General features: G+C 37.6%; 1 protein-coding gene across 3 annotated transcripts in view; it reads left to right on the forward strand.

The window, feature by feature from the left end:
- TENT2 (terminal nucleotidyltransferase 2) overlaps positions 1-23299 on the forward strand; it is a 46046-nt gene that overhangs the window by 17367 nt on the left and 5380 nt on the right. For all 3 annotated transcript variants that reach the window (XM_027671469.1, XM_027671468.1, XM_027671470.1), the window contains exons 10-14: positions 952-1080; positions 3262-3305; positions 9267-9403; positions 17323-17414; positions 22590-22669. In XM_027671469.1, the coding sequence (XP_027527270.1) occupies positions 952-1080; positions 3262-3305; positions 9267-9403; positions 17323-17414; positions 22590-22669 (482 nt within the window). The remainder of the gene's footprint in view (positions 1-951; positions 1081-3261; positions 3306-9266; positions 9404-17322; positions 17415-22589; positions 22670-23299) is intronic.

Below are 23299 nucleotides of genomic sequence, written 5' to 3' on the forward strand. Positions count from 1 at the left end.
GGTCTTCCAGATCTAGGATGTTGATTCTGAGAAGAAGAGTGGCATTTACATGGGCACAGGTGCTGAGCCAACTGGTGCAGTTGTTGGATGTCTTTTGTCCTCCAGTCCTGATGTGCAGAGTACAAAACCTTGCATAACGATGTCGGGTTATAAAAGATACTCCAGAACATACAAGTATTCAAGGCCATTGTAAGGCACTTGACTGAGTTGATGATCTCCTTCCACGTATCTGCAAATAATAAATTAAGTATATTGCTGGGTCCCTAGAATTTTGTGGTGAGTGACACCTCCCTACAACAGATATACTACCTTAATTAGAAGATATTAATATTCCCCAGAAATTCAGAGGATCATACCTAGAATATGACTGTATTTATGTCATTCCTTGTGAAATGCATATGTCTTGATTTAAAGAGGTATTTTATCTAACATCTCATCTACATAAAAAGCTATTGAGGACAAGGCAAAATTAAAATTTACGTTTGTATGCATAGGTTACTGCCTTATGGATCCTGAGGTAAACTTAAGAATGAGGTCTGTGTCCTCCAACAAGGAGAATTCTTTTCCCTGCCCTCAATGAAAAAATAACTCAGGATCTGTCCTGGCAGCAAGTTAATTCAGGAAAAATTAGTATAAGGAACTGGAGAGAGCTTTGAAGTCAAATGTGACACTACTGTATTGACTGATGTACCCAGTTTTGTCTTACCTGCAAGTTTCCTGACATACCCATTTATAATGATCTTATTACTCAAAAGACTCTTTTCAAATGCAAATATTTGGTCCTGATTTTTATAGGATGGATAGTAGTTGTAGAATAACTAAGTAAATTCTATAAAATGCTTCCAAAAAGTAACCTTAGAATACAAAAAATATGTTAAGTAGGAACAAATGTTGAATAATTGCTGTATAGTTAAATATACTTTTTTTGAGATATACTTATTTTATTTGCAGTTGAGAATCGAGTTCGTCCGTTAGTACTGGTTATTAAGAAGTGGGCAAGTTTTCATGAGATAAATGATGCCAGTCGTGGTACTTTAAGCAGCTACAGTCTTGTGCTGATGGTTTTGCACTATTTACAGAGTAAGTATTTTTTTCCATGTTGAAACTGCCTCTTTAAAGTTCATATCTGTGTAGTTTTCCTGTTTAATAAAATCAAACACAGTAATCATCTTCCACACAGAAAGATTTGAAGGTAAGAATTTTGAAAGTAAGTAATTTTGAAAGATTTGAAGTGCATTTACTCTATTTCCTTAGTGCTGCATTTGTCTTTAACAAGTTGACCTCTTCTCTGGAAGCAGAGCTACCAGCTTTAAAAAGGTTTAAAAAATTTAAATAAATGTATCTGCAGGACACTGTGTAACTATAAGCACTGGTTAACAAAAATGCATGAGGACAGTAGCTATAATCATGTGTGGCAGCTGGCATAGCTCTCTAGGGAAGGGGAAAAAAGGTTCAGATAATCCTTTTCATGCAAAACTGTGATCCGTCAGCTGTCTGGGGAGGATCAGAAGTCTACAAACCGAAGAGGAGCCTTTTACCTGTAATTCACCAGCCTTTTCTGCAAAAAAACCCCCACCTGAGATGTGGGTCTGTAAATGTAACTAGCACCATCTGTTTAGGTTCTGATGTTTTATTCATGAAGATTTTAAAGGTGGTTTTTTTTCCTGCCACATGCATGTAATTCTCCTGGAAGTAGCCTGTATCCTAGAACTTCTAATAGTGTTTTTGTTCATGTTACTGGAGAGGGAAGAAACCAAAGGCTTTCTTTTGCAATAAATAGTGACCCTGTCTTCACTAGGCAGATTTCTTTCCTGTATTACTTATTTCATTTCCGTAGTCTTATACTCCTGTGGATGTCTTCATACAGAAGTTTAGTGTGGCTTCAATTTATCTTATAGATACATCAGTATCTTGTTTATGAACTTTCTTCCAGATAACAGGTCTAACTAACTTGTACAGTAAGAAAACAGAACTCATATGGCAAATGTTAGTGATAAGTGGTAACTTTAGAGGAAAAGTCCATCCTCTTAGTAAAGCATGCAGGCCCAGATACAGTATCTTGATGGTTTGTATTGCTTAGATTTTGTTGCCTTTTGTTTTAGTGGGGCCAAGGACTGGAAATTATCCAAAATATTGCAGAACTATGAGCTCTTGCGTATTTCTAAACACCCGCAAATAAAATAAAAATATTATTAAAGAAGCAGTGATCATTGTCTTAGCAGACCTGGTAGGTATATTATGCTCTTTGAAGACACTCAAAGCATATTCTGAGAATTCTGCTGTTCTGATTCTTAGTCCCTATGGAAAAAGGATTCTGTAACATCTCTTCCCCTGTGAGAGCCTGTTAAAAGGGTGAACTAAGTCCCAAGTCCTGTGTACTGAATTTAGGTATTATTCTCCCTAGTGAATGATGTAGACCAGTTGTTTAAAAAAATATGCTGAAGAGATGATGTTAAAGCTTTAGTCTGAGGAGTGCTCTAGCAATTTTGTAGCTGCTCTAAGGCTTGAGTGGCATGTCAGTACTTTTGGATTTTGGTCTATCATCTAATCTGGATGATAAGTTTTTTCCTTCTTTTTTATGTTGTGCAGGAGATACTCTCCCAATCCATGATTTTCATAAAAAATGGCAAATGTTTAATTCATTTTGTGTTTGTATCATTAATGACTGACTACATGATCGTTATAACATGTTTGCCATTTAGTAGATCAGCTAACAATATTAGACTGTGTTTGTGTATTTTGTAGGGATTTTGTAGCAATGCCTAGTAAGTGTGTTGGGTATTTTTTCTTTAAGTTACTTTTGGAGGTTCAGTATATGATACTTTGCAGCTGAAAAATGTGTGCTTTTGCAGTATCTGTAGACTTATGCTGTGATGGGATCATATTGTATTAGACGCAGGGAAATAAAAAGAGTGACTCTATTTTTTTCTTTAGGGAATCTAGGTGATTTTTTTATAGCCATGAATTAATATAAATTTGAGAAATGAAGTTGTACCCAGCTGCTGTAGAATTTTTCATGCCTTTTATGTATAGTAGTATCTTGATAACAGCTTCCCTTAGCTGAATAAACTTCTTATAGTACTATATAGTAATAGAAATGTTTGCTGAATAAACTTTTACTTTAAAAAAGACATGAAAGTGAAGTTCTTGATAGATGTTTTTAAGACAAAATTTCAACTCAACCCTGCAGTATACTTGATATGATAATGCTTCCTGTGAATTACATGAATCACAGCAACTTTAAACTTCTCTTTTTTATAGCCCTACCTGAACCCATCCTTCCATCCCTCCAGAAAAATTACCCTGTAAGTGTTTCTTATGGTTTTACTACATAATATATGTGTATGACCCTGCTTATATAAATATGTAATTTCTTAACTGTCTCTTACGGATTAAGTCTGTAAATCTGGTCATTGATCTGCTAAACGTAAGTGTGAAAGAGGTTATTTGCTGCTTTTGATAATTTCTGTAGTGAAAATTCTGTTATGTATGAGAAGATTTCACACACAGTTAGAAACAAGTGCTAATGAAAACCGCTGACCTAATTCCCTTTATGCTGGCCTGAAAATATCCTTGTGTCAGTTGTAACTTTCTGGTTCCTATTTTTAATGTGTTAAGTTTTCATCCAACTCTGGTGTTTCAGAATTCCATACCCTCCCACAGCTGTTGATTTACCTGATATTTCTGTGTGCAGAGTGAGTGATAAATATCTACTACGCAAACTTTTGTGACATCACAAAATTTGGCTTTAGTCCAACAAGAAAACACCTTTTTGGGACTTTGCTGTTGTATCCAGATCATACTCCGTTCACTTCCAGTGAATTCTGTGAATCAGTATGCTTTGATCCCTCCAGAATTAGGACTGTTATTAATGAGATTTAGTCTAAGGAAGATGAGTTAGACGTAAGATCTACCCTCCTAAATATTTCTCAGCTCTATTGATGAATAGTTCTATGCTATAACTTATTTACTGAAGTTCCTTGGTTTCTTCCTCCTTACTTTTCCTCTCGTGTCACTTTTTAATTTTTTTTTTATTCATAGTTCACATAGTTTGATGTCCCTGTCCCTGTATGTTTCTGTAATTTGTTGCTGACAGTTGTGCTGAGGTAGTATCAGAAAGCCATTCTATCTTTTGCATATATTTCCTATAATGCTGAAATGGGAATATTTAGTAACATTGTACATCAGGGAGAAAATACTGTGGTGTTAGCCGTTATGGGTAATTAGGGTAATCAAGCTGCAGAAGAAAGCATTGAGTGATAATACACTGCAGTTTTACTTCTGTGTTGTGAATCTGCTTAGGTATACCTGTGCTACATTTTTATAGTCTTTATCTTTTCCTCTGGTTTTTTTCTGTTACTATATACCTTCTCATTTCTTCACTGAGAGGGCTGAAAAGCATTTGAGGTTGTCTTTCACTTCTTGTACACTTAGCTTTATCTGATAGGGTTTTGAATTTGTAGTATTCTAAGTTTTGTGTAGCATGTTATTTAAATAAAAGTGTTAAGAATTGGTAAATTTTGACTCCTCCATAATTATAATGCAAAATTATAATTATTTACATTTACGAAATAAATTTATATTTGTAGTGTTTGAACTGTGTAAAGGCCTTCAGAGTACTATGCAAACATGATTGCCTTATATGATTAAAGCAGAAGTATACAAGACCAAAACCTGAAAAATATAATGAATTTGTACTATAAATTTGTACTATAAATTTGTACTATAAATTTGTACTAAAAATATAATGAATTTGTAATGAATTAAGCATTTGTACAAGGTTTTATCTTGTGTTATGTGAAAATGGTAAATCACCTGCAGGTACCTGTGTTTCGAGAACACAGCTGGAAGAATTGGCTTTTTACCCTGTTCCAATGTAAATTTTTTTTTTAAATTTTTTGTTCTTGTTAGTTGTCTTACCTTTGGAGAATGATTGGATTACCTTTGAAGAATTCTAGGATTGCTAACAAAATTAAAAAATATTTTATACTTGTTTACTATAAACCCAAATTTCCAAATATATTTTTGGTCTACTGTTTCCATTAGGAGTATAATTATAGTTAAGTGTTTAAAAATTGAAAGTTGAAATTTCTGAATGCTGATATTTCAAAGAAATTTAAAATGAAAAATGCAGCAACACAAATTTGGTCTTGTACCTTGCAATAATAATTTCAAAGCACAGACAAATGTCAGTATCAAAAGAAACCATGTTTTTCTTGTGGTTGTAGCTGGTCAAAGCTCTGTCTCCATACTAACGCTACACAAGTACTACATCTCCCCTACAGACATCTGCCTACAGTTTTTCAAAATCAAATCTGCAGCCTGAAAATACTTTTGTGCCCTGTTTTACATTGTTGGTACCATATAAGAGAGACATGCTTTCATTGAGGAGGAGACAAAAGGCGGATTCTGTGTGTCAGTATATCCCTACTGCAAATGTGAAGGGGCGAGAAGTCCTGGAAAGCCACCAGGTTTGCCCACTAGTGCATTCTTTTGTCGTGGGTGAGTCTCCAGCTGCCAGCAAGCTGACGTGTTTTACAACCTCTCGTTTAGAGTGGGTATTGGACCATATCAGATGTGGGGTTGTATTCTCGGGCATCCTGCCCTCACTATCCAGATCAGGTAGATCATAGTAGCCCACAAAATGTGCCAATCAGTTTTGAAGTCTATGTAGAACTTGCCTTCAAGTCAGGACTTTACAGATGAGCTTTAGAGACCCTGTAATGGCTCAGGCCATTATGGCTGGTGCACATTGCTGCCACTGGCAGTCAGAAGGAAACTTGTGCCTGAGCCTCTAGTGTTCAAGCAGCGTCAGGTGTATTGCCTTAAATCAAGATGGAAGCGAGTCTCCATGAGTGCCGTGGATAGTGAATTTTGTGGACTTTGCATGAGCACATTTTTGTATCTGCTGCCTCATCTTCATGTCATGTCTTAAAACGGTGGAGCAGAAGGTGGGATGGTGCTCAATGTAGAAGTCAGTCCTTGGACAGACACAATTTGCTTCACATGTTGAGTTGCACTTTTAAAAAGTAAAAACATGACTTAAATATTCATTTGTAAGACTGGTGAAGGGTATTTTATGTGTGTGAATATAAAAAATGGCAAGACACTATGCTGATTGTACAACTGTAAACTTTTTTGAAGAATCTTGTACATTCAGAGTTAAACTCACTATACATCAAGAGACTCAAATATAATTTTTTTTTTGATGAACACTTGTCTTCCTTTCCAATGTGTAAGGAGGAGTGAGTGTACTTGTAAACATTATGTAGCTTGAATATGAAACATGTTGCTGAATACTGGTGTTTCTTGAGAAATCAGCCAACCAAGGTAAAGATTAGAGATCTAGCAAAACAGGAAAAGGACTTTGGGGTCCCTTTTTCTGAAGTATCTGGAAATAACGGATAGCTCATTTATATTTACTCCATCAGATCCTGAATTTCCTTTCCGTCTCTCAAGGTGGCTTGAGGCAAAGACACAGTAAGTGCATTAGGGACTAATTTTAATAGCAGTTGGATCTTTTGCTTTTTAGTGTAAGTTAAAAAGGGAAAACTTACAGGGATTGCCTACTTGAAACTAAGTTAATTTGAAGGATGCTTTGTAAATCCATTTTATTAGCCAACTTCCTTTATGTGCAGAATCTACCTTGTTGTGTTTATCTAGTTATTCCCTGAGTCCCTCTAACAGGAAGGCAAATACTGTTATCCCTGTTTTACAACAGGTGAATGGAGATGAGTTGAGGCTAGTGGATTTTCGTGGGTTGTTTGTGGCAAAGCAGAAAAATGAGTCTACGCATCCTGTGACTAGTCTGATCTCTTGTTCACTGGACACTGAGTGATTTCTTTGTTAAGAAATTATGTTAAAAAAATTACATTGTTGGTTATTGATATATTGAATATTGGTGTTTCTTGACAGAAGTTTTCATTACATCTTCCATATACTGAATTTTAAGTAATAACTGATTTGGTTTTACATGTAAAACTTTCTAATATGGTAATACCTACTTCTTCCATAAAAAAATTTCTGTATTTCAGAAAGATGAAACGCTGTTTTTTGCCGTTATATGTGGTGATCAGCAACCAACAGTGTTTAAAAAATAAATTTACTAACAGTATCACAAGAATGTGATTAATACTTTGCTTTAGTTAGTGTTAAAAAACCTTACTTTCTTCCAGAAAATTAATTTCAGTCATGCCTTCTCTTTTGCAATACTTAGTTGCCTTTTTAAGAGTAATTTTCACAGAGATATAACCACTAAACCAAGTGGAAATGGGAATTATTTATAGAAGTAGGTGGTTGGGTTTTTTAATGATTAGCTGCTGTAGACCGTAGCTTGCCTTTTTACTGGAGCACTTATATAGAATAATACACATGTATTTTTTGAAGGCAAATGCCTTTCTGAGTGAGGAAAACTTCGATTTGTCTGAAATCTTATTGCCAGCTTTTTAGCTGCTCAGGATACCAGCCTTACTGTGCTGGCAGAATTTTCCTGCAGTTGAGAAGTTCTTGGGTATTTAAATATTCAAAGCTTAAAAAAATTAATCTTGTTCTCGTTTTCAAAGATGTCTGCTGCCTCCAACATTTACTTACTGGTCTTAGTGGACATCTGTTGCAGTAATTTCATTACATTTCTATTTTGTATTGTTTGGAGGTCATCGTCCCTTTTTTTTCCTTTTGCCTCTTCCCTTATATGTTCTTCTTGAGCTGGTATGCTGCTGGTTCTGAATTCAACTGTTGTGACTGTAACTTTCTGTGGGAATGGACAAGGAGTAACTTTCACTGTAGTACCTTTCTGATTAACTTTAGGGTTAAAACTGTATATACTGTATGACACAGGAACAGCTGTTCCCTTTCTACATCTTTGTGTGCTGCATATCTACTTTTTATGTCTGTGTGTCTCCATTGTTTTGGTGTCTTCTGATGAATTATAAACTGTTAAATTCTGAGCTCTGCTAACTATGTTTTCTATGTAAAGTTGTATCATGTGAGATCAACACTTGAAATTTTTCCATTGCTAGAAGAATGTTTTTTTTCCCTGAAGATACTGCACAAGGTTCGAGGAAGTTTTGCTAGAATTGGCAGAAGAGGACAGAAGTCCCAGACTTTTCAGTCCTACTGGTTTTGATCACTAACTGTGCTTTTTTTCTCAGAGAAAGAGCTGCCAGCTGTGGACATGGAAATAGCATTACAGTGTGCAGTGCTTCTAGTGCTATTCTAGTACTATAAAGTTTGAGTCATGCCTGATACTACTCTTTAAAATAGCAAATGAATGGGAGGAGAGGGGAGATACAGTAATGAGTGAATAGGTCTCTAAATTTACATAAATGTGTTCCTTTATTTGAAGGAAGCTTGCTCTTGTGTGTCTTGGGTTAATTTTCAGTAAAATACACAACATTGCTGTAAAATAGTGTTAAAACCTGGTATTACCAGGTTATAAAAATGTTTCTCAGGAAGGTATGTTTTCCTCCATGTATTCCAGTCTATCATGATAACCTAAAGGGTGCAATGGACACTGAAACAGTAGAGCAGAGCTAAACCTATGTTAATTTAGCCTTGTATAGATTCCTTTTTAAGCTGGCAGTAGTGATTTCTTTTCATAGCAAATCTGACCTTTTCTTACCCCCATTGTACCCACCCCCTTCCCTCTGAAGAAAAGCATACTTCAGCTGAAGTCCTGCATTCTGTCTATTCAGGTTTTTTGTATAACTTCACTGTTGTTTTTTTTTTTTATTTATTCAGATAGCTTGGCTAGAGGAAGTGTGACTGCAGTCTTTGAACTCATTATGTGGGAGGATGCAGATTCATTTTATTACCGGTGGGGTTCTTATGCAATTTGAACTCTATGCTGTGGGAGAAAAGTCAGACCTTCCTTTGGGATTGTTTCTGTACCATAGGTGTTCGAAATTGGCAATGGATGCATTAGTTTTACTTACCTTATCTCGGTTTAACTGCAGCCAGCTCAGTGAAGTTCAAAGATTCTCCCATTGTTAAGTTCTTTATTAAACAGAAGTCAAGGGGTGGTCTCACACACTCCTGTGCAAGATGATTCTACCTGAGTTCAGAGAGAGTAACTAGTATCAAGAGAGGAGCAGAAGATAAATAGTTGTTGGCTTCTAAATTGTCCTTGAACTTCTAACAAGCAAATAATAGGCAGCTTTCTTATTGGGAAAAATATATTCATCTTGTTTAAGACTCTATGTGTGTGTGTGTGTGTATATATATAGTGTGTGTATATATATACACACTCTGATTGTTTTTTTTGACAGGAATGTTTTGATCCTACTATGCAGTTGCATCTTGTTCATCAAGCTCCATGTACCATTCCTCCTTATATCTCAAAAAATGGATCAAGCCTTGGAGATTTGCTAATAGGCTTCTTCAAATATTATGCCACAGAATTTGAGTAAGTAATAAGCTCGTCTTTGTGGTTTGGAATATGCAAAACTTTGATTCCTTCTATTCAATAGAGCAACACTTTCTAATGCTTGAAGAGAAGGAATTGCAGTAATGAAGGGATGGTAAGTGACAGGGAGGAAAAGGGTGAAAAGGCTAAATGACAGTAGGAACGTCGATAAAGTATCTGACATCTTCTACCTAGCCAGGCATTCTGTCCTGTGAAATAGGTGCCGAAAGCTAGAGACTTTTATCCTTTAAAAATTGCTGGGGTTTACGCTATAGTGTAATCCCGAAGAAAAGAGATACAAGGACTCCCTGAAACAACATCTCAGCCTTGGCCACATTGACCACCATAACTGGTCTACTCTGGCCTCCAATTGGGAGGCCTGGAGACACACCATCTATAACGCTGTTGATGCTTTTGAGAAAACTCGCAGGATCACCCTTGAGGAGAAAAGACAACGCAGAAAGAATTGAGCCTTGCAGAATATACCATCTAAGGAGTCTTTCTGCTGTGCCTTTTGCAACCGGACACGTCTATCTCGTATTGGCCTTTTTAGCCACCAACGTGCTTGTAACAAACGTGGGTAGAGCCCTTCCCAAATCTTCGTTCGCGAAGCCTAGCCATGATAGTATAATGTTTCTCCTGAGTACCTGTCTTTTCAGCTGGCAAGGTGATGTTTGGTAAAGAGGCAAATGAGAAGACACTGCTGAAGGATAACCTCAGGTTCCTGATTCATGTTGAGCACTACATGAATCCTTTACTGCTTGACTGAACAACAAGCTGTTAATCTTCTCATATATGAAAGTAAATGTATTTTCCAATAAGGAAGAATTTTCTGGTTTGCCTGGGCAAAGTAGTAGAGATGATCTTGTCTAAATGCAGGAAAAATGCCTAATTTGACTTTTCTGGTTTGAGTGCTTGTGAACATAGTCAGGACCAGATTTCTGCCTAGTTGGTGGCTGGTCCAGAAAGACTTTGGTTTTGTTTGCTATTAGACAGGATATGTTAAGATATATGAAGACTTCTGCAATATCAGTACTTGAAGTGATGGTAATCCCTAAATATTATTTTTTGTGATGTTCTTAAATCAGGAAAAAATGTTACCTAAATTTAATCACACAGGTGAACTTCTGGTTAAAACAAGGCTTGAAAAAGTAACATTGAAGACAGGATAGTTGCTGATGTCAAAGGAAGAAAATGTTTTTAAAAAACAACTGAAAAAAAAGAATATCTGGCTGGTTTTTCCACTGTCCAGTATCTGTTAAGTATTTAAACATTTGACTCATGATATTCTGTTAAAAAAAAAAACAAACACAAAAAGCCTCCTGTAAAAATAGCCATTAGAATTCCTGTGTTGAAAATGTTACATAGCTGAGAAATCATTTGGGGAAATGATGCGCTTAATGCAGCAGCCTATGTTTTTTTTAACTCTTTCTGCTACAGAATTAAAACTTAGCCAGGTGTACAGTTTAATTGACCATCTGTGTATCCCTGACAACTATAAATCATGTTTGAAAGGAATAGAGTTGGTGTCTTGAAGGTAGTAAATTTCCGTATAGTTTCTTAAAACCTGGTAATTGCCCGGAGAAGACAAATTAGTGCCCATAGGGAGGAACATGATCATGTCTTAAAAGTTTTTTGTGTGTGAGATAGCAGGCCAGTGAGAACCAAAGAACAGTGTCATGCTAGGCACAAATGTGTTATCTTTGCTTTGAAGTTGCTGATGGAAACAACAGTACAAGTGAGAATGAGGATAAGAGTTAAATACGTAGAATCACAGAATATACTGAGTTTCCTCATATCTAAACTAAACCTCCCCTAACTCAGCTTCATGCCATTACCTCAAGTCCTGTCACTGCTTGTGAGAGTGAAGAGATCGGTACCTGCCCATCTGCTGCCCCTCGTGAGGATGTTGAAGACCCTGATGGGGTCTCCCCTAAGTCTTCTCCACACTGAACAGACCAAGTGACTGCAGCTGCTCCTCATTGGGCTTCCACTCCAGACCCTTGACCATCCTCATGGCCCTCTTTTGGACACTCTCTAAGAGCTCAATATCTTTCTTATATTGTGGTGCCCAAAGCTGCACACAGTATTCAAGGTGAGGCTGCCCCAGTGCAGAGCAGAGCGGGACAATCCCCTCCCTCGACTGGCTGATGATGCTTTGCCTGATGCCCCCCAGGACACAGTTTGCCCTCCTGGCTGCCAGGGCACACTGCTGACTCATTAAACTTGTAAATACACACAACACAGGGCTCTCTTAGTTCTGCCTTTCATGGAAGAACTAGTATCTTACTCCAGAATGTGTTGAATATTTTCACTGCTGTAGCTAGTAATTTTTTAAGGGTTTGCTTTCCCTAGTAAATGTGAAACATTTACTAGTGTTTTTATGCACTAAAATGTTGAGATTATATTTCAGGTACTGTGACTGTTAAACTGGGCCATATTTCAATGACCTAGCCAGTGAACTTTCACTATTGGACTGGAATGTGTTTGATGAAAAGATTACTAAAGAGACTGCTATTTCAATTTTCATAAAAATGATTGTTGTAGGTTTCTATCTTTTGTAGGAGTAGAATGCACTACCAGGTTTGATACAGAGGAACTGTTTTGCTGAATGTATAGTATGCAATCAAGAATGATCAGATCATGTGTGAAGATCATAATTTTGAACAGAATGAGTCATTGAAGCCACCTGCCTAGAATGCTTAACTACTCATTTATTTTACATGTATTGGTCAGGAAGGTAGGAGAAGTCAGGGATGTATTGTTTTAAACTTCTCCCTCACTCTAGCAAAGGCCATCAGGTATTTAATTTAAAATCTGTAGTTTATTTTACTTTAGGTAGTGCGTAATATTTAAAGGCAGGATGGACCCAAAGAGTATGGCAGAGGAAGAAACAAATGCACCTTGTTTGCTGTGCAACCATGAATAAGTTCATCTCCTTGTGCTGTGGTTTTTTTCCCTTATACTTTTAACATGTTTGATTTATTTAGACTGTAAGATGTTTCAGAAAACTGCTTATTGCCATGTATTTATACAGTGCCCTTTCCACAGTTCTGCTTTGGGGCTTTCAGTGTGTCCATAAGAAGTAACTTTTACAACCCTTCATCCTTATCCTCAAAGAAATGTGATTTGGAAATTGCTACATACATTGGACTAACACACTACATAGGGCAGATCTTGTTTTGCCTTTATGGTTGTATAATTATCTTGCCGTAAGAGTTCAAGTCTGCATAATGTTTCTTATGATAGAACTGGCTAAAAGCATGGTTATGACTCCATTATTACTCTAATATTTAAAATTGTCAAAGGTCTGCTGATTATGCAGTGAATGTGATCAAGTGAAAAATGCATTTAGATGTTGTCCAAAGAAAGTATTTGGAAACTGGTCCATGTTTACCAGTCCCTCCAAAGGAGGTGTCTGATTTCATTTCTGCAACTGTGAGTGAAGGCAGCAGGTTTTCACTTGGCTGTCTCTTTCAAACTGAGACCTTGAAGCAAAGCCTTGTTCCCCTTAATATGCTGTTAGGGAACCTAGAGATTGTCCTTTATGACTACTTCTCTTAAATTTATTGTTGCAAGTTATGTAGCAGTTGTTTAAGATCATTTGCTCATTCAGTTGTATTTGACATGACAAAAGATTGATTACATTTTAATGATAAAATATAAAAGTACAGTGAGCAGTTGCTGGCAATTCTTTTCACAGTAGAATTGGTCAAGTAATAAAGGGATCATTTTTAATATCATATTGAATTATATATGCTTGCAATTTGTATCCATCTTAGTGTGTTTATATAAGTGGCTTTGATTTGTAAGAATGCTCTGGAAAAGATAAGCTTTTTATTTTATTTGCAGTGTCATTATACACACACCTGGAATTGTCTAATCTGTCTTTCAAATACTTGTCTTCCCTCTTGTGGCAGTTTGAGCCACGTTAGAAATCTAAAAATCCAATTTTCAGGCTTCTCCACCCCCTCCCACAATTTATGCCAACACCGAAGAGAAACTTTCAGGCCAGAGGCTTCTATAGGGGAAGGGGGAAATATATATACATTTATTTACACAAATAAATACTATACAAACTAAAGACAACTATATGTATTACATCTCTACCAATCAGTCCTTTCAAGCCCCTCCTTTAAGTTTAGTCCAGGAAAGAGCCTTTTCAAGGCTGGAAAGTAACCAGTCCCTCTGTGGGAGTGTTCTGGGCCTGAACGCTCCCCCCTCACCAAGTTCCAGTTGTTTTGTTGTAGTCTCTCCTCCTCATGAAGTCCAGGAAGATAGCTCTGAGTCCTTGCTCTCCTGCCGCTGTGTGATCTCTCTCTCTCTCTCATACTTTGGTTCATAGGCTGCTGCAGTGTAGTTCTGCTTATCAAGTGTCCACATCCTGGCATGTGGATTTCTCCTCGGGTTTTCGGTTGTCCTGCGTGGCAGAGACATCCTCCAGGCCCCTTTCTCTCTCTCTCTGGGGGTCCATCTCCAATTTCGCTTGGGACTCTTTCTCCCGAGCGCCGGGCCTACCTCCACAGCTCGTCCACTTGGCTCAGCTTCAATGCTGAGCCTCTCCTCCACTTTCCAGCGGAGGGAAAGGAAAAGCCCCCCTTCACAGCTTAGCTGTAGAAAAGGAGGGGGGAGAAGGCTTGGCTACAAAAGCCTGCCTCTCTCCTCTTACCTCAGGTCAGGTTCAGGTGCTGTGAGTCTCTTCCCTCACTGCACACACTCAAAATGCTGCCTCTAACTCTGCTCTGGGCTAGGCAGAGCTGGGGGGGCCGCAGGGCTCCCCTCTCCCCCTCGGAGGGGGAAGAAGGAGCCCAGCCACCCCCTGGCCTTCCACACCTACATGCAGCAGACACCAACAGCAGAACTCTTGCCAACAGCTTCCGGTGGGCTGTGTATATATGATTTTGAGCAGAAGCGAACAGCACGAGTGGTGATTGGCTCTTCAGGGAACACTGCCCTGCCACCCAATCACCTCTGAGCCCCCCTCTTCTCGAGGGGGGGGGCAATCTCAAACCATGACACCTCTGAAGATCATGTATCTAATGAAGGCAGATATAACTGATAATTGAAATAGCTGTTTAAATAGCCATTGTTAACTTATGGATTGCAAATCTGTATGTGGAGAATATTTACTTTGTGTTGGTAACAGTGAAGTTACTGTATGCAAGCCAAAATGGTTAAAATTGATACACAAATAATTTGCTGTTGGTAATTCATTTCTAATTCAGGATGATTTTGGTACTAAGACGGGTTTAGTGAGACTATCAATAAAACAGTTATTTTCAAGTTTAAATAATTAGAAATGTCACTTTTTTGTTGCTTTTTTGCTTAACCAGTGTATTATAAATGCATTTATTTTTTGCTGAGGCATCGAGTATAACCTAGAAAAAAGAGAATTCAAGAGAAGAATTACTGTTTCAAGTGAAACAGTGCTGCCTGCTTAAATTAAATGCAGATCGAATACTTTGTTTCATGACTTTTTTTTTCTCCCACTGGTCTGGATCACTCTGAGTTTTAAATATGGCTTTTAGAAAAAGCAGATGAGTTGAACTGTCATCTTCTGCTCACAACCAATGTCCTCAGGCTGCAGTTTAAACTTGTTTGATGGTCTGGGCACATTTTCTCTCCATTTTTTTTTGTTGTTTTGTTTTGGTTTGGTTTTGGTTTTTTTTTTTTTTTTTTTTTTTTTCTTTTTGTGTTTTGTTTTTTTTTTAATGTGTGTTCATGTTTGTTCTTTTTTGGGCAATTCATCTGAATTAAGCTTCTGTTGATGGTCATTTATTAAAAGACATGATAGGAAAGTATTTGATGCTTCACAATATCTGTAAATCTTGCAGAAGTAGTCTACTATGGGAATTAAGGAGAGGAAGGATGATGGGTTAGAATGAAAGCTTTGGTTTGCATTGAGTGCTAGGAATCGTCATCATCTGTACTAATTTTCTAAAGAATATATCAGGAGAAGTCTAAATATACACACTGAGGTATCCTAAACCTACTTCGTGTGCTACATCCTGCACATTTTGGAAATAAGCTCTATTCATATTTTTAAATAAAAGAATAATGCACATGTTCTGTGTAAGTACAGTTATTCAAACAACTGACTTTCATAAGTGGTTTTAATTATGAGCTGTATCCAAGATAATTTGTAGAATTACAGTCACAGATTTTTAGCTGTCTTAGCACCACTGACTTAATGGAGTTTCAGCAGCTGGTCTGTGGCGTAGGGAGCATGGGGTTCTTCCAAATGTAGCTGATGAATTAGAGATGGTATTTTAATTTCCAGTTGATATTTACAGATTTACTGCAAGTGGTTGATGTACCCAGCCTTGCTCCTCTGTCTTTGCATTGTCAAAAGATTACATCAGTCAGGAGATCACGTCAGGTATACATAACACCAGTACAGCTGGCAGCACATTAACCACCTATTTCTAAGCGCCATTTAGTCAGGATATATGGTGATACATTGTTGGTGATCCAGGCATTTTGTTGATAGAGTAGTTCCCTGGTTTACAGAATCTTCGGTTGGAAGAGACCTTTTTAATCTGGGCAGCTTTCCAACCACCCCTCCCAGCCTGTGGCAGTGCATGGGGTTGTTGTGACCTAATGGCACTTTGCCTCATACCATATGCCTTGGCCCATCTCTCCAGCCCGTCCAGATCCCTCTGCAGAGCCTTCTTGCCCTCCAGCAAATCAACATTTCTGCCCAACTTGGTGTCACCTGTGAACTGTCTGAAGGTGCACTTGATCCCCGCATCCAGATCACGCCCGGTACTGAATTGTGAGGAACACCACCTTGTGACCTGCTGCCAGCTGGAGGTAACCTCTCTCTGGGCCCATCTATCCAGCTCCTTTTTAACCCAGTGAACAATGCACCCATCCAAGCCATGAGCAGTTGGTTTCTCCAGAATGCTGTGGGAAATAATGTGAAAAGCTTTACTAAAGTCTAGATAGACAACTTCAACAGCCCTTCCCTCATCCACTAAGTAGGTCACCCTGTCATAGAAAGAGATCTGGTTAGTTGAGCAGGATCTGCCTTTCACAAACCCATGCTGGCTGGGCCCAATCCCCTGGTTGCCCTGCATGTGTCTCATGATGGCACTGGGCATGAGCTGCTTTGTTTAGTTAAGAGCAACTGAAAACTGGCTGGGTAGATAAGAACATAAAACTGAAAGTGGTTGTTTTGGCTTCCATTACGTTTGGCGTGTTGTTGTGCCAAGCATCATAAAGATGTTGACACTTGATAAAGATTGCCCTGTTGCTTGCCTGCTGTTCCTGTTTCAGTATGATAATTTCCTATGGTTTTGTTACCATAAAGTTATATGCAGAAAGTGGTAGGGAGTTGTTGCACTTGTTGATCTAAAATTCAACATATACAAAGTGTTGGTGCTTTCTAGTAATAGGTTCCTTGCACGAGGAATGCTGGCCTGTAAGCAAGCTGTCTCTATGTATTTTTATACTATTGAGTATTTTTTTTATAGAATGCAGAATGTGACTTCATCTGCACTTAATCCTTGCCTTTCTCTTCTCCCCACAGCAAATTCTAAAAGATTTGAGTCTATAATTTCTTTTGAACTTAGAAATAAATGTAGGTGTCAATATTCAGTTTGACATTGTTAGTTGAAAAAGTTATTCTGTTGTGAATATATGTTACTCATGAATACCCATGATGCTGTATTTTGGATACGCTTTTGTAATTAAACTTCTGTTTGTGGAAAAATTTTCTTGTTTCCTACACATGATTCCTTATTCTTATATGCTGAATTGTGAAGATTAGACTGTTAAAGTAAATTTTTCATTATTATAAAGTACACTGTTAACCAGGATTATGACATAGCAATTTAACAATTTTTTAAAATGTAAACTGATACTATTAATTTGGAATTAAGTTAAAACATTTTGCAAATTGTTTTCTTTATTTCTAGTTGGAGCCATCAAATGATTTCAGTTCGTGAAGCCAAAGCTATTCCAAGACCTGATGGTATTGAATGGAGAAACAAATTTATTTGTGTAGAAGGTAAAATGTGAAGCTGCATTATAATTTTTAACTGTTAAGACATTAAATACATAAATCTATCAATTAGACTTTACCTTGGTTGTGTTTTGAGAAATATATTATGTATGTGCGTTATGTAGGAAATGAAGTTTAACCAATGTAAATAGTTTGGAAACAGTCCTGTCAAAAACATTTGAGAAGGAAGTTTTAAGTTCTGTAGTGTTTAAAAATAGTACTCCTGACCTTTTCTTCAAGAGCACTCATTGCCCTGTTACTTTTGGAACAGGGATTAGGACTTTGATAAGGAATGGCCTTTATACCAGTCGTGTGTTTTTCTGCTTCACAAAAGTAGTCATCAGTTTTGCCAAGTTTGAACTTCTGATAAAACACACCCAGCACATATTCAGATTACTCTTGAGGAATAGTCTTTGTTCTAGAAATGCTCTGGCATTGCAAGTCCTAGCAGTGATGTGCATGCTGATCTTCTTGTGGTTACTGTTTTTGGCCAGCTTGTGAATGTAGACTTTGTACCGAACGGGAGGGTACACCCAGGCTACCTGATAAAGTTGTAAGTCTCAGCAAGGTCTCACGGCAGAAGTGGGGAGTAGCACTATCCAAGTAACTTGATCTGTGTGCTTGTGATCCCTTACAACTGCTGTGGGGAGTGTACGTGGAGAAGATGAGTAGTTAAGCGTACATAGGAGATGAAGCTTGCACTAGGGAAAGAGGAGCTGATAGACCAAGAGAAGGATTGAGATGTTAGGAGAATGAAAAGAGAAGCAGGGAAGGGCTAAGAGGGGCTGTGTAACTGGAAACAGTTATCATATAGGGAGAGGTGGCCTGGGCCCTGGCTGCAAATTAATGGAGGCTGTTTAGATCAGGATATCAAGGGCTGAAGTTTCAGGATAAAAGAGGAATAGAAATTAAACAGGAGCCAAATGGTATGGAAAGAGTTGTTAGACACTGGGAAAATTTTGCTGGGGGAGGAGGGGAATAAGGCAGAAGTCCTGTGGCTGAACAGGCATTCCTCTAGATTGCTGAGGGTAGGCATGCACCTATGTGTGTTAGTATATAATTTCCTGCTTTTGTGCTGCTCTATGCAGAGAATAATTACCTGCTGGTGAAAGGGGTTATTCTGTGGCCTACAGCTCACCAACTTGGCTGTAATCATATGAATGTCAGTGTGAATCCCACATGATGGGATTCCTGTTCTTTGTTTGACTTTTTGGAAAAAATCAACTAACACTGATAGGAGAAAAAAACACACTGAAATATGCTTGCACACTTGACTTTGTAGTCTCAGAGTTGAGAAATGTGAGAATTAGAGTATCTGCACAGCTGAAATAATTCAGGATAGCATAGTGAGGCATTGCCAAGGCTCTGATCTGAATGTGGGAGGTGGGAATGCTGGGCAGCTGTGTCTGCTGCTGTCACATGATGTTGATCCACTGTGTTGCAGGGGACTGTGTATTTCAAGCTCTCAAATTTTTAGGACATTACAAAGTGGTCGAATAGTTAGGTTATCTTTCTGTCAGGTTGGAAAATAGAATATCAGCATACAAAAAACAACTCTAGATTTTGCATTTAATGGTCTTGATTGCATACAACTTTTCCTTAAGAATGCATTTTCCATTTGAACTATTAAAAAAAGCAGAATTATCTATAGGTGGCATATCTGATTCCTTCCTGTTACAATGTGGTTTAAGGCTTAGTGAGGTTTAGCCTCAGATAGCAAGGTTTTACTTCTAAATTGGAAGGGAAAAATAAAATTTCCTATTTCAACTCAAAGTAAGCTTCATGTTTATAACAGCTGCTAAACTGAACTACTCTCAAAAAGTATGTGTACCTTGAGAAGAAGATTTCAAAAGCTAGCTAAACATATGAACGTATTCTGGTTTCCAAATCTTTGTCAAGTTTTCCAGTTAGCAGACTAAAATTTCAGTAATTGTTATTATTGCATATATTTTTAAGATATCTAAAATATATTTGTTTATAGATTATACAAGTGTATGCCTGCAAGTTTCCATAATTCTGCATGTAGCACTGTATTTAGACTTGCTCAAGAAAAATTGTGGGTTTTTTTAATTGTTATTGACCTTAAGGCTGATTCTCACATGTATTTCTGCTGTTAGAGAAACAAATATACTAGAGATGCTCTCTGCAGATAGTTTAAAAGCTGTCAGACTTTTACCATTATGGGGATAGAGAGATACAGAGAACACTGCTTTTAGAAAATGTTTTGAACGTTCCTTGTCAGAAATTCTAAATTGCTAGCGACTATTCTGGTTTCAGTTTAAATCTTATCTATCTCAGGTAATATTATACTCTCATATTGAAAAAGATACAGTTTGGAAAAGCTAGAAACGTGACAGTTTTGTGAGATAATTAAATGGATAGTCATTTAGGGAAATTGAATTGGAAGCCATCTCAGCTGCACCTGATTCATGCTTTCAAATCTTTCAGATCTACATGTTTAAAATAATTCAAAAAAGAATTCCTCAGGGCTTGATTGGCAACAGTTTTGAAGTTGTGTGATTTCTTGTATTTTCATTTGGAAAGATGATCCCCTTTAGCCTTTCCCTCAAGCATCAGTGTTAAAGCTATGTTACTTTTTTCTTTTAATATTCTTATCTCTCTGTGTGAACAAAATAACTTACAGAGAACTCTCTCTGTCTTGATGGTTAGAAAATGTAGTGGTGTAAAGAGTAGCTGATTGCAAAACTATTCTTGCTGTGCTCCAGGGAATGAGTTTGTCTTTTGACAGTAAATATGCAGGAAGAATAAAGGGAAGTCAGCTTTTTTCCACTGATGGTTTCAGAAGATTGTACAGTTCTGCTCTTGTTGCTTTAAGATATAGATATATCTTGTTTCAGTATAAAGTACATAAAGGTCACAGCATTAAAAAAGCAGTTACCATCATGTTTAAGACACAAAAGAAATTCTGTACTGCTTCATATAGTAAGGGACATGGAATTCTTAGTGGCACTAGATCACTCTGTCAGATTATGTGAGTGATATTAGAGGACTATGTACTTTTTTATTTCATTGCGGCTTTTTGTTTGAACCTAAAAGTATGATGCATCCTAAAATAAAATAAATCTGCCTGTGAATGTCCACTGAACACTAGGTAGTTTGAAGAGAAGCCTTTTAGAAAACTGCCAAATATACAACATCTATTGCATGAAAAAAATTCTTTGTGCATTTAAATAGCAGAAATAAAAACCTAATGCCATGGAACATGTTCCAAATTTGAAATTCCAGTCTCCATAATGGCATAAGTCTTCTGGTGTCTGGTTAATGCTTTATTTTACCATGTGTCCCTAGCTGAAAAAAAAGCAATTCATAACCAACTAAACAAAAAAGCTACCTGATCTAGCAAATACTTTCGTGGTTCTGTGGCCCTTAAGGACTGTCATACATTTTGCCAGTGTGAAATATACAGTGTTACTTAAGCAGTTCTCTTTTAAGGCAGAAAAGACTGTACAATCAGTTTTGTAGCACAATGTAATGTGTAGTCTCTGCATCATAATTTTTTTAGTATCTGTTGCTTTAATGTTGGCAACCCTATTAGCAGCAAGGAGTACTTTTTATTCTTGCAATTAAAAAAAGGTTCCAAACTATTACATAAATTATGTTAAGAAAAAAGGGATAAAAACAGCGCATAGATTTCTAGTCGGTTAGAAGGTAGAAGCCCCAAATTGTTAACTTATGAACAGATACTGCAGAATAGGTATGAAGTGATAAAGTATATTTTTACAGCAGTTAATATGTCTTATATAAAAAGTTATAGTAAATACTTCGCTATATTCTCAATATTTCACTGAGAAGCTGTTGAATGAGATGAATCTGAAGTGAATGGTTCCAGAAGGCTCATGTGTAGTAAGTTTCAAAAATCGTATTCTGGTATAATATTCTGATATGTTATAGTCTGATATGTTATCACAGACTATTGAGCTGTAACAAGTAATTACTGGTGCATAAATTCAGAACAATCATAGTATGCTCCAATAGATAATTATGACTTCATTATGGATTACATATCATAGAGCATTCATAGAGTCATAGAACAGTTTAGGTTTGAAGTTACCTTAAAGGTCATCTCTTTCCAAACCCCTACCATGGGCAAGGACATTCTCCTCTAAACCAGGTTGCTCAGAGCCACATTCAACCAGACCTTGAACACTTCCAGGGATGGGGCAGCCACACCATTCCTGGGCAACCTGTGCCAGTGTCTCATCACCTTCATAGTAAAGAATTTCTTCCTAATATCTAATCTGAGGTTGCCCTTTTTCAGTTTGAAGTCATTCCCACTTGTCCTATCGCTACGTGCCCTCGTTAAAAGTCCCTCTCCAGTTCTCTTGTAGCCCCCCTTTAGGTTCTGGAAGGTGTTATAAGGCCTCTCCAGAGCCTTCTCTTCTCCAGGTTGAACAACCCTAACTCTTTGAGCCTTTTGTCACAAGAGAGATGCTCCAGTCCTCTGATCATTTTTCTGTCCCTCCTCTGGGCCTGCTCCAACAGTCCATGTCTTTGCTGTGCTGAGGACCCCAGAGCTGAATGCAATGCTTCGGTTGGGGTCTCATGAGGGCAGAGTGGAGGGGCAGAATCACAGAATTCCCTCCCTTGACCTGCTGGCCACGCTGCTTTTGATGCAGTCCAGGACACAGTTGGCTTTTGGGGCTGCAAGTGCACGTTGCCAGCTCATGTCCAGCCTCTCAACCATAAGAATCCCCAAAGTCCTTCTTGGCAGGGCTGCTCTCGATCACTTCTTCTCCCAGTCTGTACTCATGTCTGGGATTGCCCTGACCCAGGTGCAGCACCTTGCACTTGCACTTGTTGAACTTCCTGAGATCCTCATGGCCCCACTTCTCAAGTTTGGCATCCCGTCCCTCTGTTGTGTCAACTGCACCACTCAACTTTGTGCCCTCTGCAAAATCCCTGAGGATGCACTCCATTAGGGGCATTCAGAGCATTCAGGCTTTGGGGCTTTTCTTTGCTTCTCTGTTTGTTTTTGTGTTTCATTTTAATAAATGTTATGTAGAAAGAAAGCTTGAGAACCGAAGTGGAATTGGCTATTCAAAACACTCTTGAGAAGCAATGATATGTTGACCCTACTGTTTTTTGTCTGATTACTTGCTTAGTGGAGACAGCCTAGCTCTTTTTTTTTAACACTTTTAATGTTTGTGTTTGATCTTGCAGAGCCTTTTGATGGGACAAATACTGCTAGAGCTGTACATGAGAAACAGAAGTTTGATATGATCAGAGGTGAATTTGCACAGGTAAAAAGTACACCTAATTCAATTTTTCCAGTCACTTTGCTTTCCAATTCAGTATAGAAATTCTAGTCATTAAACCTGCCAGTTTATGATAGTTTGTGCTTTGCACTGTATAAGTAATAGAAATGTGGGGTTTTAAAGAAAATTTGGAAAATTATTTTTAAGAGTATTTATTAATGTTTGCCATTAAGCATAAGGCTTCAGTTGAAATGGGTACTTGAAATAATAAACCATTTGTCTTAGATTTTCTTGTGTGTATAGAATTCTAATGATTAATGATTAATGGTTAATAGCTTTAGAATTACAACTTTGTCTTCATTAATTATTTATTCCTACATGAATTTGATTGGTAATAGACAATGTTTTATATTTCTTACTGTCCCATTTTTAATAAATATCATCACCAAATGATGGGGTTTTGCTGATTTTTGACAATTTAATGAAATTGGTACTTTTCTTTAGGGAGACCATACTCGTAATTTTTTAGAACATGAGTATTTCTAACTGGAGCTTTCACTGTCCTAGGCAGGGGAGGAAAAGATACTTTGAAGCAAGAAAAAATTTAGACCTTGGCTAAACATCCTTTTTCTGAAAATCTTTCCTGCCAGCTTTTGTTCTTGTCTCCTATCATAG

The sequence above is a fragment of the Neopelma chrysocephalum genome, unplaced genomic scaffold (genome assembly GCF_003984885.1).
Source record: "Neopelma chrysocephalum unplaced genomic scaffold, ASM398488v2 Primary Assembly neopelma1_97102, whole genome shotgun sequence".
NCBI lineage: Eukaryota > Metazoa > Chordata > Aves > Passeriformes > Pipridae > Neopelma > Neopelma chrysocephalum.